Raw genomic sequence first — 14,456 nt, forward strand, 5'->3', positions numbered from 1 at the left:
AGCCTTTACTCTTGGCTGTGTGGGTTTCCCAATGAATGTCAGGGTAATTGAAGTCTCCCATGATCACTATTTCATGTTTCTTTGAGAGCGTGGTCATTTGCTGTGAAAAAATCTCATCCATGTCTTCTGTCTGTCCTGGTGGTCTGTAATAAACGCCTAGTATGATGTCCTTATCATTGTTTTTCCCTTGAATTACTACCCAAATAATTTCCAGTAGATTATTATTCTGTAAAACTGTAATTTCTGTGGAGATGTGTTCTTTTTTTAACATACAATGCAACTCCACCCCCTCTTTTATTAGTTCTATTCTTTTTGAATAAGTTGTATCCTTCCATCTGTATGTTCCAATCATGCATGTCATTCCACCAGGTTTCTGTGATGCCGATGATGTCATAGTTTTCCTTGTGTATCATCAGCTCTAGTTCTCCTTGTTTGTTTCCCATGCTTTGTGCGTTTGTGTAAAAACATTTCAGATTGTGCTCTGCTGCATCCTTTTTCGTAATTTCCTTCTGAGTATCCTGTCTTGGGTCCTCTTTACCACATCTAGTAACCTTGTTAAGTATGTCTTTTAGCTGCATGTTCTTGTCTTTCTTTTTTCTTCCCATCCCCTCTTCTTCTAGTTTAAAGCCCTTCTGATGAGTGTGGCAAGTCTTCTGGCAAATATGTTTTTCCCAGGTTTTGTGAGATGTATCCCGTCTCTAGCAAGGAGTCCATCGTAGAGGTAATTCACGCCATGGTCCAAAAATCCTTGCTCTCGGCACCACCGTCGAAGCCAGGTGTTTACCTCTAGTATTCTATTCCATCTCCTGATGCCATGACCATCAACTGGGAGGATTGATGAGAATACTACCTGCGCATCCAGTTCCTTCACTGTCTTCCCCAAATTTTCAAAGTCTTTATAGATAGTTGGTAAATCATTTTTTGCCGTGTCGTTTGTACCCACATGTATCAGTAGGAATGGGTAGTCGTCCTTGGAGCTGAGGAGGCTTGGTATCCTATCGGCCACATCCTTGATTTTTGCTCCTGGGAGGCAGCATACTTCTCGTGCGGTTAAGTCTGGCCTGCAGACAGCTGCCTCTGTGCCTCTTAGCAGTGAGTCACCCATAACCACTACTCTTCTTTTCTTCCTTGCAACATCATTTCTTGTTGCTCCTGATTGTCTCTGGGTGACTTTTGTTTCTTCTTTTGCTGATAGGTTATTTTTGTCATTTTCATCCGCCTGCATGAGAGTTTCATATCGGTTACTTAGCTGTGTGAGTGGTGATGGCCTTGTGATCCATTTGCATCTCTTGGTCACATGTGTCCAGTTTTCTGCCTCTGTAGGTTCTCTCAAGTAATCTTCCCTTACTGTATTCGGGGGACTTGCATCAGTCTCTGCAACTGTAGGCTCTCTAGCACTTTCATCCCCTACTGTGTTCTGGAGGCTTGCTTCAGCTTCATCAGTGAAGACCTCACTTTCTTTGATGCTTCTCAACGTCACTATTCTTTCTTCCAACCTCTGCACTTTTTCTTCTAAAAGGGCCACTAGTTTACATTTCATACAGGTGAAGTTGGCTTTATGGTCCGGCAGATCTGTAAACATATAGCAAGTGTTGCAGCTCACCATGTGGGTTTTCTCCTCTTCCATGTTGCTCATTAAATTTGGATGAATGATCTTGTATATGTGTTTTTTTTTTTTTTTTTTCTCGTCTGACGCCGTCTACGAAGTGTAGAAACTCGGCGCGCGAATTAAACTGGGGGAGATGGAGGAGGACATTAAATAGTGGAGTTCGCTGGATGAGGACATTAAACCGTCTGGGGTTAGCTGGAGGGAGACATGTCTTCCTCTAGCTGCCCACTGTTTAATGGAAAAAAAGCCTCCTGGCTAGAGTCTGCTGATAATATCCAAAAATGAAAAATAAAAAATTCCACCACAATGAGGATTGGTTTAAAGAATAATAAAACTTAGCTTTTAATATACATGTGCATTGCAAATCTGGAAAAAAAACATGACAAGGAAGAAAAACATCCAAAAACCATATGCATGACATAGCACTAGATATACCAAGAGGCTCAGACCTTAAAACATGTAAGCAAAAACTAGAGTTACCATGAAGTGTTCATTTTTGTTTTTTGTCTTTTTGTCATGCATGTGGTTCTTGGATGTTTTTCTTCCTATTCATGTTTTCTCTGATTTTTATACTTTTTTTTGTAATGCACATGTATATAAGCTAAATTGTATTATTCTTTCAACAAATCCTCATAGTGCTGGAATTTTTTCATTTTAATTTTTGAACACTCACTTACCGACTTCGGCTTCAAAATAAAATTATGAATAATTTTTAATCATTTTATAAAACTATTAGTATTGTATGATTAATTCGATAGTTTCTACATTCATAGGAAGTCAATCAATCTGGCAGCAGCCGCTTCCTCTGCATTTTTTTTTTTTTTAATAGGCCGTTATCGGCTGGAGTAACTCCAGCTGATAACGAGCCCAATTTACTTACCTCTCCTGGCTCCGGGCAGGCTTCAGGCCTACTTGTGTGACGTCCCTGATGTCACATGACCAGGGCCTGTGTCCTTATGCGTCGTGACGCAGGCCCTGGGTCAAGTTACATCCTGTACGTCATTGAAGATGGCCGACATCAGCGGGGAGTGCAGCGGAGCCAGTGATTGGTAAGTAACAGTGTTTTTTTAATCTTAGTATCCCGCTGGGTCTCTGATTATTGTATTCTGTGGGTGTCCACAATGAGACATAATACTGTGTGCAGGGGCTACTATGGGGCATCATACTGTGTGTGCAGGGACCACTATGGGGCATCATACTGTATGTGCAGGGGCCACTATGGGGCATCATACTGTGTGTGCAGGGGCCACTATGGGGCATCATACTGTGTGTGCAGGGGCCACTATGGGGCATCATACTGTGTGTGCAGGGGCCACTATGGGGCATCATACTGTGTGTACAGGGGCCACTATGGGGCATCATACTGTGTGTGCAGGGGCCACTATGGGGCATCATACTGTGTGTGCAGGGGCCACTATGGGGCATCACACTGTGTGTGCAGGGGCCACTATGGGGCATCACACTGTGTGTGCAGGGGCCACTATGGGGCATCACACTGTGTGTGCAGGGACCACTATGGGGCATCACACTGTGTGTGCAGGGACCATTATGGGGCATCATACTGTGCGTGCAGGGACCACTATGGGGCATCATACTGTGCGTGCAGGGGCCACTATGGGACATCATACTGTGTGTGCAGGGGCCACTATGGGGCATAATAGTGTGTGCAGGAATGCGGGGGCGGTAATCAGTCGGGGTCTTCGGCGTCAGGAGGGGGGGGTCATGTGAAAAGTTCGCCACGGGGCCCCACCATTCCTAGTTACGCCACTGCCTCTGACAGACGTATATGCTGAGTACATTGTTGGTTAATATACAGGCATATAGTGAAGGAAAGGAAAATCTTCATTAAACACATGCAGATGCGCTCACTCCCAAATTCTCAGCATGTTATTTATCTCCATTGAACAAGTATCTGCTATTATCCCACTGCTGAGCCTGGACCGTGCAGAAAACGTCCTGGTAGTTCTTCCCACACGACACTAGATGGCAGTATTTAGATGCAAACAAAGTTCCTGCATATTATATGAGGGCCATTAATCACTTTGGCAGTGTCATTTTCTGTATAAGTTTCTGTATAATTCAGGCAGCAGATAAACAGGCTTCTCACAGTAGTTTTTTTTTATTTTTAATGTGTTAACTAATGCAGTCTGTACAATGGTGTGCAGCAAGTGTGAGCGCTGGAAGATAAAGAGCAATGGTTGAAGGTTACACAGGTGTACTCAATCACACGGGTGTTGGAACAGGTTAAAAAGCGCAAATACAGATATACTTCCAAGCAATGAGCAAGGACAAATAAAAGCAAATAAGACACATAACATTGTTTGCTACTTGGCACCGCCGAATGTAGAGGATCATATGGTCTATTGGGTTTGTGGGGGCTTATGGGGCATAGATCTATGGCAACACGCCCAAGTGTGAAGCCGTCAGCGCCAGCACCGAAAAGTATTTTACAGAAAGTCATTATATATTCAACATCATGAAAACTACCAGTCTTAGGCTTCATGCCCATAAACGTAAGAAACGGTCATTAAAAACAGATAAAATGTTCCTTGTTTTCCATCCGTGTCTCACATATTTTTCATCAATTTTTAACATCCTTTTAGAACCCATTTATTAACTGTCTTCTCATGAAAAATGGATCAACTTTATTAAGTTTTGTTTAATTTTCTTTACTCAACTCACGGATTCATTCTTAACGGCAAATATACTGTATGAAGGATGGGGCATTATACTGTGTATGGGGGCTCTAAAGGGGCATTATACCAGGTGGGGGCATTATACAGTGTGGGGAACATTGAAGGGACACTATACTGACTGGGGGCACAGAGGAGAGCATTATAATGTGTATAGGGGCTCTAAAGGGGCATTATAGTGTGTATGGGGGCTCTAAAGGGGCATTATACTGTGTGGGGAACATTGAGGGGACACTATACTGACTGCGGGCACTGAGGAGGGCATTATAATGTGTATAGGGGCTCTAAAGCATCATTATACCAATTTGGGGGCCTTATACAGTGTGGGGATCATTGAAGGGACACTGTACTGACTGGGGGCACTGCAGAGGGCATTATACTGTGTATGGGGGCTCTAGAGGGGCATTATACAATGTGGGGAACAGTGAAGGGACACTATACTGACTGGGGCACTGAGGAGGGCATTATACTGTGGCAGGGCACTAGGAGAGCGTTATACTGTGTTTGGGGAGCCCAATCACCTGTTGTGGCCCCCCCCCCCCCCTTCCTCTTGAAAATCCTGTGTGAATAAGATATATTAAAAAGTTTCATATATTCACTTGTGTTTAATCAAAAACTGATTTGTAATTGGAGGGTTGCTATTCGGTGTTCCCCAATGCCACCATGTCTACTGGAGTAGCCATTTGCATCTGTTGTCACAACACATGGGGGGAATGTTATTGGGTGCATTGCCAGGTCAGCTCTATCTATCTATCTATCTATCTATCTATCTATCTATCTATCTGTATCTAATCTATCTGTCTATCTATCTATCTATCTATCTATCTATCTATCTGTATCTAATCTATCTATCTATCTATCTATCTATCTGTCTGTATCTAATCTATCTGTCTATCTATCTATCTATCTATCTATCTATCTGTCTATATCTAATCTATCTATCTATCTATCTGTCTGTATCTAATCTATCTATCTATCTATCTATCTATCTATCTATCTATCTATCTATCTATCTATCTATCTTTGTGGCCCTGATATTATGCCATAGCCCCTACTACTACATTCCTCCCACCTCACAGTCAAATGTGCAAGTAATAGAAGTGGAAATAACAGAGTTAACTGCGCAAAATTGATCTTTTCTAAAATAGGCTTCCTATGACAGGAGGAATGCCAGAAAATACGGGCAAGTTTCTATATAAACACAGAATGAAATGTGGTGATCAGTTCTCTTTAACAGATGCCAAAACGGAGTACAAAGCTGGTAGCTGACAAATGTCTCCGCATCCATTTATTATGTAGCCGTCTACAATGTGCCAGCATGTTACACTGAGTTCAAGCAGATAAAAGCCCCCTCATCATCCTGGTGGACACCGCTGTTTAGAAGATTTCTTGGCGTACGTCACTTCTACAGTCACTTCTTGAAGGTTCTGCCAAAAACACGATTCTGTTTGCGTTCTTTTATTACATTGTGCTGCAGAACTTATATTAAAGTGGTCCGGATGGACAGGAAAGTTACAGTGCGCTCCCTGCAGAGACCTAACATGAAACGCTGCACCACAATAACTATTCTGATAGGGTACCATTATATATGTGTCATAGGATCAGAGCAACGGACTTTAATAGCAATGGAGTGACCAATACAGACAGGGCATCATCCCTCTGCATTCACTCCAATGTACAAAAACATTTTCTGATGGAAGAACTTTTTCTTCTCTTTTCTTCTCTTATGGGCGCTCCATCAATGGAAATCTTCAAGCGGAATCTGGATAAACATATAGCTGGGATGATTTAGGAAAACCTGCACTCGCAGGGGGTTGGACCCGATGGCCCTTGAGGTCCCTTCCAACTCTACCAAAAAAGAAAAAAAAAAGAAAAAGTACACAACATATATATATATTTTTACATTAGAGTCAATTAAGTAAACCGCAACGGTTTTGTAAATCGCAGTAACTCCAAGCCTAAAACAAGCTTACAGCTGAGTGATGAATGCAGGCTATCACCCAGATTATGGTATATCTAAGTAGATAGCAGACCCGGTGGCTTTCTGTGAGGGTTTAACCACTTTTCAGTTTTGCATATTTATTAATAGTTTATTAGGGACATCCGTCAGGGTACAAAGTTCTAGTCAGGGCATACGCTATTTAGGGTGGTGACTAGAGATGAGCGAACACTGTTCGGATCAGCCGTTCCGAACAGCACGCTCCCATAGAAATGAATGGAAGCACCTGGCAAGTGTACGTGCCAGGTGCTTCCATTCATTTCTATGGGAGCATGCTGTTCGGAACGGCTGATCCGAACAGTGTTCGCTCATCTCTAGTGGTGACCCCAAGTTAGGCCTTTAGGGATATTATAGCCCCTTTCTCCCTATTTGTTTTGTTAGGGATAGATTATTTTCTCCCGTTTGTCTATATCTTTTTTGCATTGTTCCCTTGTGGCAGCCCTCTTTCCCCATTTGGGCCTTGTTTGACTAAGGTGTCATTTTCCACGTTGACCACTGAATCACGGTAAGTCACACGGTTTTGATTTTTGGAGACCGCCATGCCTCATTGTTATTTGGTTATTGCTAAGCGTTATTATCCTTATACATTTTTGCCCATTCGTTGTCTCATTGTTGGTATTCTCTATATTTGAATATTTGTAATTCATGTATTTTATTGGGATGTAGTAAAAGTTATGTTTTATATCAGATTGTTCCTTTGGATGTTGAATTGAAGAAACGCCTAGCTTGTCTCTTCCCTTCCAACTGTGTTTATATGGTCCATAAGAGCGAAGGATTACGTGGAGCATCTCTGTGCCGAGTAAATATGCCTGAAGTGCCAGGGGTTGCTGACCCCTGGTATAGGCCGTGTCAGACTGGGGTTTCTGGAACCCTCTATACCACTACATGCAAATATTACCTGACTCTTGTTTGTGAATTTCTAAAATGTCACCAACATAAATTTATTTTTTAGTAGTAGCTTTCAACCCAGCCCTTGCTTGTTTCTGCCCTGGGCCGCTGTCAGTAGTCTGGTGCTTGGCTCTGTAGGGTCCTCTTAGCTCTGAGACCCAGGGATAAATGCCCACACAACAGCAGACTTAAAGAGGACCTTGTTTTCAGAAGGATCACTGCGGAACAGACCTATCTCAGAGACCTCTGTACACTTCTTTTCTGAGCCCGATGACGCAGCCCTATCAACTTATGGCAACGTCAGAGTGGCTTGGCCAAAAGATCTTGCTGATTCCTCATTTTGAAAGATGGGTCTGCAGAGCAGTGATCCTGTACTATAGTCCTATCAAGCAAGATGATGTGTCAGCGAGATCTTATAACACTCTGACGTTGCAACAAGTTGATAGGGCAGAGTAGTATTACAGTTCCCCTCGGTTCATTTGAATGTGCTGGGCTCAGTGGCGTAACTAGGAATGGTGAGGCCCCGTGGCAAACATTTCACATGGGGTCCCCCAGACCGATGCCAAAGATCCTGACCAACCAACCAACATCCCCCCCACACACACACGCACTATTATGCCCCATAGTGGACTCTGCACACAGTAAGAATGATGCCCTATAGTGCCCCCTGCACACACAGTATTATGCCCCATAGTGGCCCCTGCACACAGTAAGAATGATGCCCTATAGTGTCCCCTGCACACACAGTATTATGACCCATAGTGGCCCGTGAACACACTATTATGTCCCATTGTGGACACCCATAAATAATTATTATACTCCGGGGTCTTTTCAATCGGAGACCCGAGGGGGGGTGGGGGGTGGGAGGATACAAACATAAAAAACACTGTTACTTACCTATCCCTGGCTCCGCTGCACTCCCTGCTGATGTCATCATCAATGACGTATGTGACGTCACATGACCCAGGCCTGCGTTGCGACGCATAAGGACGCAGGCCCCGGTTTTTATCAAGGCACATTGTTGATTCTGTTACTGCAGCCCAGCCAGTGGCATAACTACCACAGTAGCAGCTGCCACAGGACCCGGTAATGGCCTATAAAAAATCCCCAAAAAACGCAGTGGTAGCGGCTGTCGCCAGGCCCCTTAATGTCCCAGGCCCTATGGCAGCCACTGGCTGGGCTCCAGTACCAGACACAACAATGTGCCTTGATAAAAAATGCTATTTGTGTATGATTTTAGCTCTAAATTACAATGCCATACTATGAGTACAAAGTTACCTACCATACACGCTTGATTTTGACAAACGTTGGGTACACTGCTAAAACCTTGCTCCGAACAAAACTTTTATTACAGAACATTATAGAGAAATGATACATAAATTGCGGCTATTTTACAAGAACATGCATGCATGAATCCATGTTCCTAACACGAGAGTACTCCATATACACAGTTAGCGATGTTCATAGAACCAACAGTCTTTAGCGGTACTGTACTTCAGCCCTACGTGAGTTCTTGCCCATGGTACATATGCTATGATATTATGATACAGTCTTGAGTGATTGAACTGAATTCAGATTTGCAGCTAGTAAATGATAACGTAACAACCAGACACCGTACCATGACTGATCTAGTGAGGGTCGTCCAGGCTGCCGTCATAACCTTCTTATTGATATAGTCTACTTATAATCCACAGTGCACTATAAAGTTCCTTCCGCCAATTACATACCGTGGTTGACGTATCCAATGTTTAGAAATCCATTACAGTACTTTTTCGGGTGAGAGTCCATTACCTGCTCATGTTGGGCCAGTGGCGCTAGCAGAGATGCTAATGTTGGTATAGGTATACCTGGATAAGGAAGCCCCAGTGGACCTTCCATCTTCTTCTCCTACTCCAGGCACCATTCCTTGGCTTTGTACACCCCTTCCAAGGCAACAGCTGAAGGTAGCCAAGAATCCAAGCCGAAACCGCTTGTTCATGAAGCAATAAATGATTGGATTGACACAAGCTGAGGTATAGGAGAGCAGATGGATAAAAGAGATGGGTGCTCCAGACATGATAATCCGTGCTTTGTAGGCATCGAAGGCTCTCCAGGCGTTGACACTGAAAACTGGAGTCCAACAGATGAAGAACAAGATAACAATGACGATCAACATGCGGATGACTCTTTTCTTGGCCATTAGGTTGGCGGCTGAGCTGTTGCTACGGACTCTTTCGATCTTGGTGCTGCTGTGAGCTATGGAGAGCTGGCGCATTTCGACTTTCTTCTTCCTTTTCATCTTCTGGAGGTAGCAGCCATCTCCATTTTCAAACTGGTTACTGCTGATACTGCTTGTCCGCTCTGCATGGAGGACGAGACCAAAAAGGGAGGAAAGAACACAATAATGAATAATAGAAATACACAGAGTAACAAAATAATGTGTAATATCCAGAAGAACAGACATCCGGACATCTGCTTGTTGAGTTACCTAACGTTGCCTGCAACACAAATGAGCCTGATATTTAGTAAGGAACAACATGACCTACAAAAAACTCTAATAGGATTCAATGAGTTCATGTTTTGGAAATTTTACATCAAAACATCATGGAATTTTTAGTAAAGGACTTATTATTTTGTTGGCTCGGTTTTGTGCCGTGTCTGATGACTTAATGACCAGAATAAATCTAATATTCTCTTATTAGTCACTAATGTTACTGTTTAGAAAGAAGAATAGTACATAACAGGTCTTGTATCAGATCACCTGCTGAGCAGATATTTCATCTTAAACAGAACCTTTCACCACATCCACCAACTCCAACTATTTGCATCCTTCAATACGTGCCACACCGATGACCCCGACACAGTTGGAATTGTTTCTGTAGCCATGACTGTTCACGAGCAATAATTTCTATTATTTTTAACACTATTATGTTCTCTACTGTCAAGTGGGCGGTCCTAGACTGGAGCATAATGACAGGAACAGCCCACCTGACAATAGAAAGCATAACAGTGCAAATAATTGCTTGAGAACCCATGGGGTTAGAGAAAAAATCCAACTATGTTGTAATCAATAGAGCGACATATATTGAAGGATGTAAAATTTTGGATTTGGTGGATGTGATGAAAGGTGCATTGTATTTATACAACAGGGTTATGTACTTGGCCATGAAAAATTATGGGGTTTTTTTACAGCCAAGTTTTCATGGATCCATTAACCCCTTCCCGCCGATGGCATTTTTTGATTTTCGTTTTTCGTTTTTGACTCCCCTCCTTCTAAACCCCATAGCTTTTTTATTTCTCCGCTCCCAGAGCCATATGAGGTCTTAATTTTTGCGGGACAAATTGTTCTTCATGATGCTACCATTAATTATTCTATATAATGTACTGGGAAGCAGGAAAAAATTCAGAATGGGGTGGATTTGAAGAAAAAATGCATTTCTGCGACATTCTTACGGGCTGTGGTTTTACGGCGTTCACTGTGCAGCCAAAATGACATGTCCCCTATATTCTGTGTTTCGGTACGGTTCCAGGGATACCAAATTTATATGGTTTTATTTACATTTTGACCCCTAAAAAAAATTCCAAAACTGTGTTAAAAAATTTTTTTTCTAAAAGTCGCCATATTCTGACGGCCGTAACTTTTTTATACGTAAGTGTACGGGGATGCATATGGCGTCTTTTTTTGCGGGGCCGGGTGAATTTTTAGGTCTACCATTTTTGGGAAATGTTATTGCTTTGATCACTTTTTATTCTAATTTTTATCAGAATCAAAACAGTGAAAAAACGGCGGTTTGGCACTTTCGACTATTTTTCCCGCTACGGCGTTTACCGAACAGGAAAAATATTTTTATAGATTTGTAGAGCGAGTGATTTCGGACGCGGGGATACCTAACATGTATATGTTTCACAGTTTTTAACTACTTTTATATGTGTTCTAGGGAAAGGGGGGTGATTTGAACTTTTAATTCTTTTTATATTTTTTATATATTTTTTTTTTTTTTGCATTTATTAGACCCCCTAGGGGTGTTGAACCCCAGGGGGTCTGATCACTAATGCAATACAATGCTAATGCATTGCAATTCATTGCAAAAAAGCATCCTTTCTTTTGCAGGCTGCATAGACCAGCCTGCAAAAGAGAGGCTTTGCAGACAAGCCTGGGAGCCTGAACAAGGCTCCCGGCTGTCATGGCAACGGGACGTCAGCCCTGGAGCATGCTCCAGGAGCAGGCGATCCCGGCCAAAATGGCAGCGCCCATGCGCCGCCGGGAAAATGGCGCCTCCAGCGCCTTTGACCGCGGCGCCGGAGGGGTTAATGCCGATCGGAGGCATTAGAGCCGGTTGTCTACTGCTTAAAGCAGTAGACACCCGGCGGCTATGGCGGCCGCCCGACTCCCGGGCGGTCGCCATAGTTACAGACCCGACATGCGCCGTACTATTACGGCGCATGTCGGGAAGGGGTTAATGGACTAGAATCTATCAAGGGAACCACCATCCGTGGTCAGGCTGTATAATCAACATCAGGCTAAGCGGAGATCACTCCGCACTGAGAACTAAATGATCCTGAGTCTTTCTTTTTTCTTCTTAGTTGCTATGACTCCTAGTATCTTCTCTATCTGCTATGAACTTGTATGTGTTCTTTCTTGTAATATATTACTGTATTATCCATGCTGCTGTGACACACTGAATTTCCCCATGGTGGGACTATTAAAGGATTATCTTATTTTATTAACCCTTACGTGATAGACATTTTTTTGTTTTTTACTCCCTGCATTCCATATGTCATAACTTTCTCATTTTTCCATTTATGTAGTCATATCAGGGCTTGATTTTTGCATGACAAGCTGTAATTCAAAATGGTACCACTTACAATATTCTGTATAGTACTGTGTACAATGTACTGGGAAGCAGAAAAAAAATTCTGAATAAGGTGGAATTGAAAAAAAAAATGCAGTACAGCCATTTTCTGACCAATTTAGTTTTTAAGGCTTCATCTCTGCGGTAAAAATGCTATGTTAGCTATATTCTGCATGTCAGTACAAACACATTGATACCAAATGTATAGTTGTTTCTGTCAATCACCATATTCTGACACCTGTAACTATTTTAGAATTCAGTGGACGGAGCTGTGTAAGGTGTCCTTTTTGTTTGACAATATGTAGTTTTTATTGATACCGTGTTGGGGAATGTATGCTGTTTTAATCACTTTTAATTCCAATTTTTTAGGCAGGCAAAAGGAGAAATTTAGATTTTTTCCGGCTACAGTGTTTACCATATGGGACAAATGTTTTTATATCAAGGGATCGGAGGCAGGGGAGTATAAGTTTTATTATTTATTGTTGCATACTATGGGCTTTGAACATTATAAGTGTCATTTTATATTATAAGTGGAATATTACTGTATAAGTAGCATATTGTATTATATTTTAAGTGGAAGTTTATATTATAGTTGGAATATTATAATTAGCATTATAAGTGATATAAAGAAGCATCTTTATATAAGGAGGCCTTACTAATACAAGGAGGGCAGTATATACACTACCAATAAGTACTTGGACACTTGTGGTCCGAGCAGCACGAGCGGCAATTACAGCCTCAACCCTGTGGGTCATGCTTTCCACAAGTCCTTGTATGATGGCTAGTGGTATTTTATTCCATTTGGCTTGGAGAAGACAGGTAAGTTCTTTCATCGATTTTGGTCGGCTGCTGCACCCCTTAGTTCGGCGATCCAACTCATCCCAGAGGTGCTCGATAGGGTCCAAGTCTGGGCTCTGGGCAGGCCAGTCCAGTCGGTTAACCTGATTGTCACTGTACCAAGCCATGGTAGACCTCGCTGGTGTTGTCATCCTGGAAGGAACATTGGTCCGACCCATAGAACCTCCATAATGTAGGAAGCACACTGTTATCTAACATAGTGCAATAGGTGTCGGTGTTGAGTTTACCATGTACTGGGACCAAGGGTCCAAGTCCATGTCAGGAGAAACACCCCCAGACCATAACTCCACCTCACCGACCTTTACTGGATATCCAAATACTTATTGGTAGACAGTGTATGTCAGGGGCATAATATAAGGGACCATTTGAGCAGTATTAATTAAAGGTACTTACTTGGGCTTTATATCAATAATCAATCCTCAGCATAGGTCATCAATAAAGGATCAGTGGGCATCTAACACTTGGGGCCCCCGCTGATCAGCTGTTTCAAGGCGCGACAATGCACATGCAAGCATGGTGACCCCTTCACAGTTTACATTGTAGGCCATCTGTTTTATAGCGCCTGTGCTATGCAATTACAGTCTCACCCCATAGAAATGAATATGACAAGACTGAAGTGGAGGGTTGCGGACGGTAGGAGCAAATCCCATGACTGTGGGGTGAGTAAAAATTATGAGTTTGCCATCCCCTTCCCCTTCTTTCTACCTCCTCAGTAATTGTTACTTACATTTCTCCATGATTTGGTTTGCTCTGCTTCCTCCCCCCCTTCCTGTGTCTGTATTGTGGTACAGCCTGCCTGGACTTATGCAGGTTGCTCCTCCCCCTTCTTCCCCGGCTGCCTCCGCACTGGACGGATCAACCGATTTTCATGTCTGCTGAAGGTAGGCCGAGCGAGCGCTCCCTCCTGGAAGCGCTTCGGGAGGGAGTTCGGTTAGAAGGGGATTCATTCCTGACTCGCTTGATAGCGGGTGTCAGGAATGATTCGGCCCCTGCTGCTGTGTCGTCTGGCGACGGGTCTCGTCGGCGCACTGTGAGACGCTCTCGGCCTCCGGAGCGTCTCAGTCCTAGCTATTCCCCGCCTCTTCGGAGGCGTGGCGGGGAGCGTGCTGAGGGGTGGGCGGTGCCTTCGGCACAACCTGCGTCCTCTCCTCTCCCGCCCGTTGTAGGCCCCGCCCCTTCCGGCCCAGCGTTATCGGCGGCCATTTTCCCTCCAGGCCCTGCGCAGCTTACATCGGGCGCAGCAGCTATGGGCAGCCGAGAGTCTGCTCCAACCCCCCCGGCCCCCCCCCCTTGACTCCCCCGCCCACGCAGCATGTGGAGAGGCGTGAACATGCTGATGCTAGTTTAGAGGGGCCAGCCCCGCAGGCGGGGACATCTGGCCAGGCGGCTCACTATATTCCCCCTCCTCTGTCTCCTCCAGCTCAGGTGTTGTCCCTCTACAGTGCCCCAGTGGCTATGGAGCAGTTGTCTGCGAGCGGATCTCAGCATCGCAGGTCCCATAGGAGGGATAGGTCCCAGTCTTCCTCCTCCTCTGATTCTTCTCGGGATCGGTCACGGCGTAGGCGCCGTAAGGAGAA

The 14,456-nt window shown here is 43.8% G+C and overlaps 1 protein-coding gene across 1 annotated transcript in view; it reads right to left on the minus strand.

Moving 5' to 3' along the window:
* Positions 1-8,954: 8,954 nt before the first annotated feature.
* CCKAR (cholecystokinin A receptor) overlaps positions 8,955-14,456 on the minus strand; it is a 56,829-nt gene continuing 51,327 nt past the window's right edge. Inside the window, exon 6 of the mRNA XM_075260053.1 lies at positions 8,955-9,527. Coding sequence (XP_075116154.1) covers positions 8,985-9,527 — 543 coding nt within the window. The 3' untranslated portion in view covers positions 8,955-8,984. The remainder of the gene's footprint in view (positions 9,528-14,456) is intronic.

This window comes from Leptodactylus fuscus, chromosome 1 (genome assembly GCF_031893055.1).
Source record: "Leptodactylus fuscus isolate aLepFus1 chromosome 1, aLepFus1.hap2, whole genome shotgun sequence".
NCBI classification, from domain to species: Eukaryota; Metazoa; Chordata; class Amphibia; order Anura; family Leptodactylidae; genus Leptodactylus; species Leptodactylus fuscus.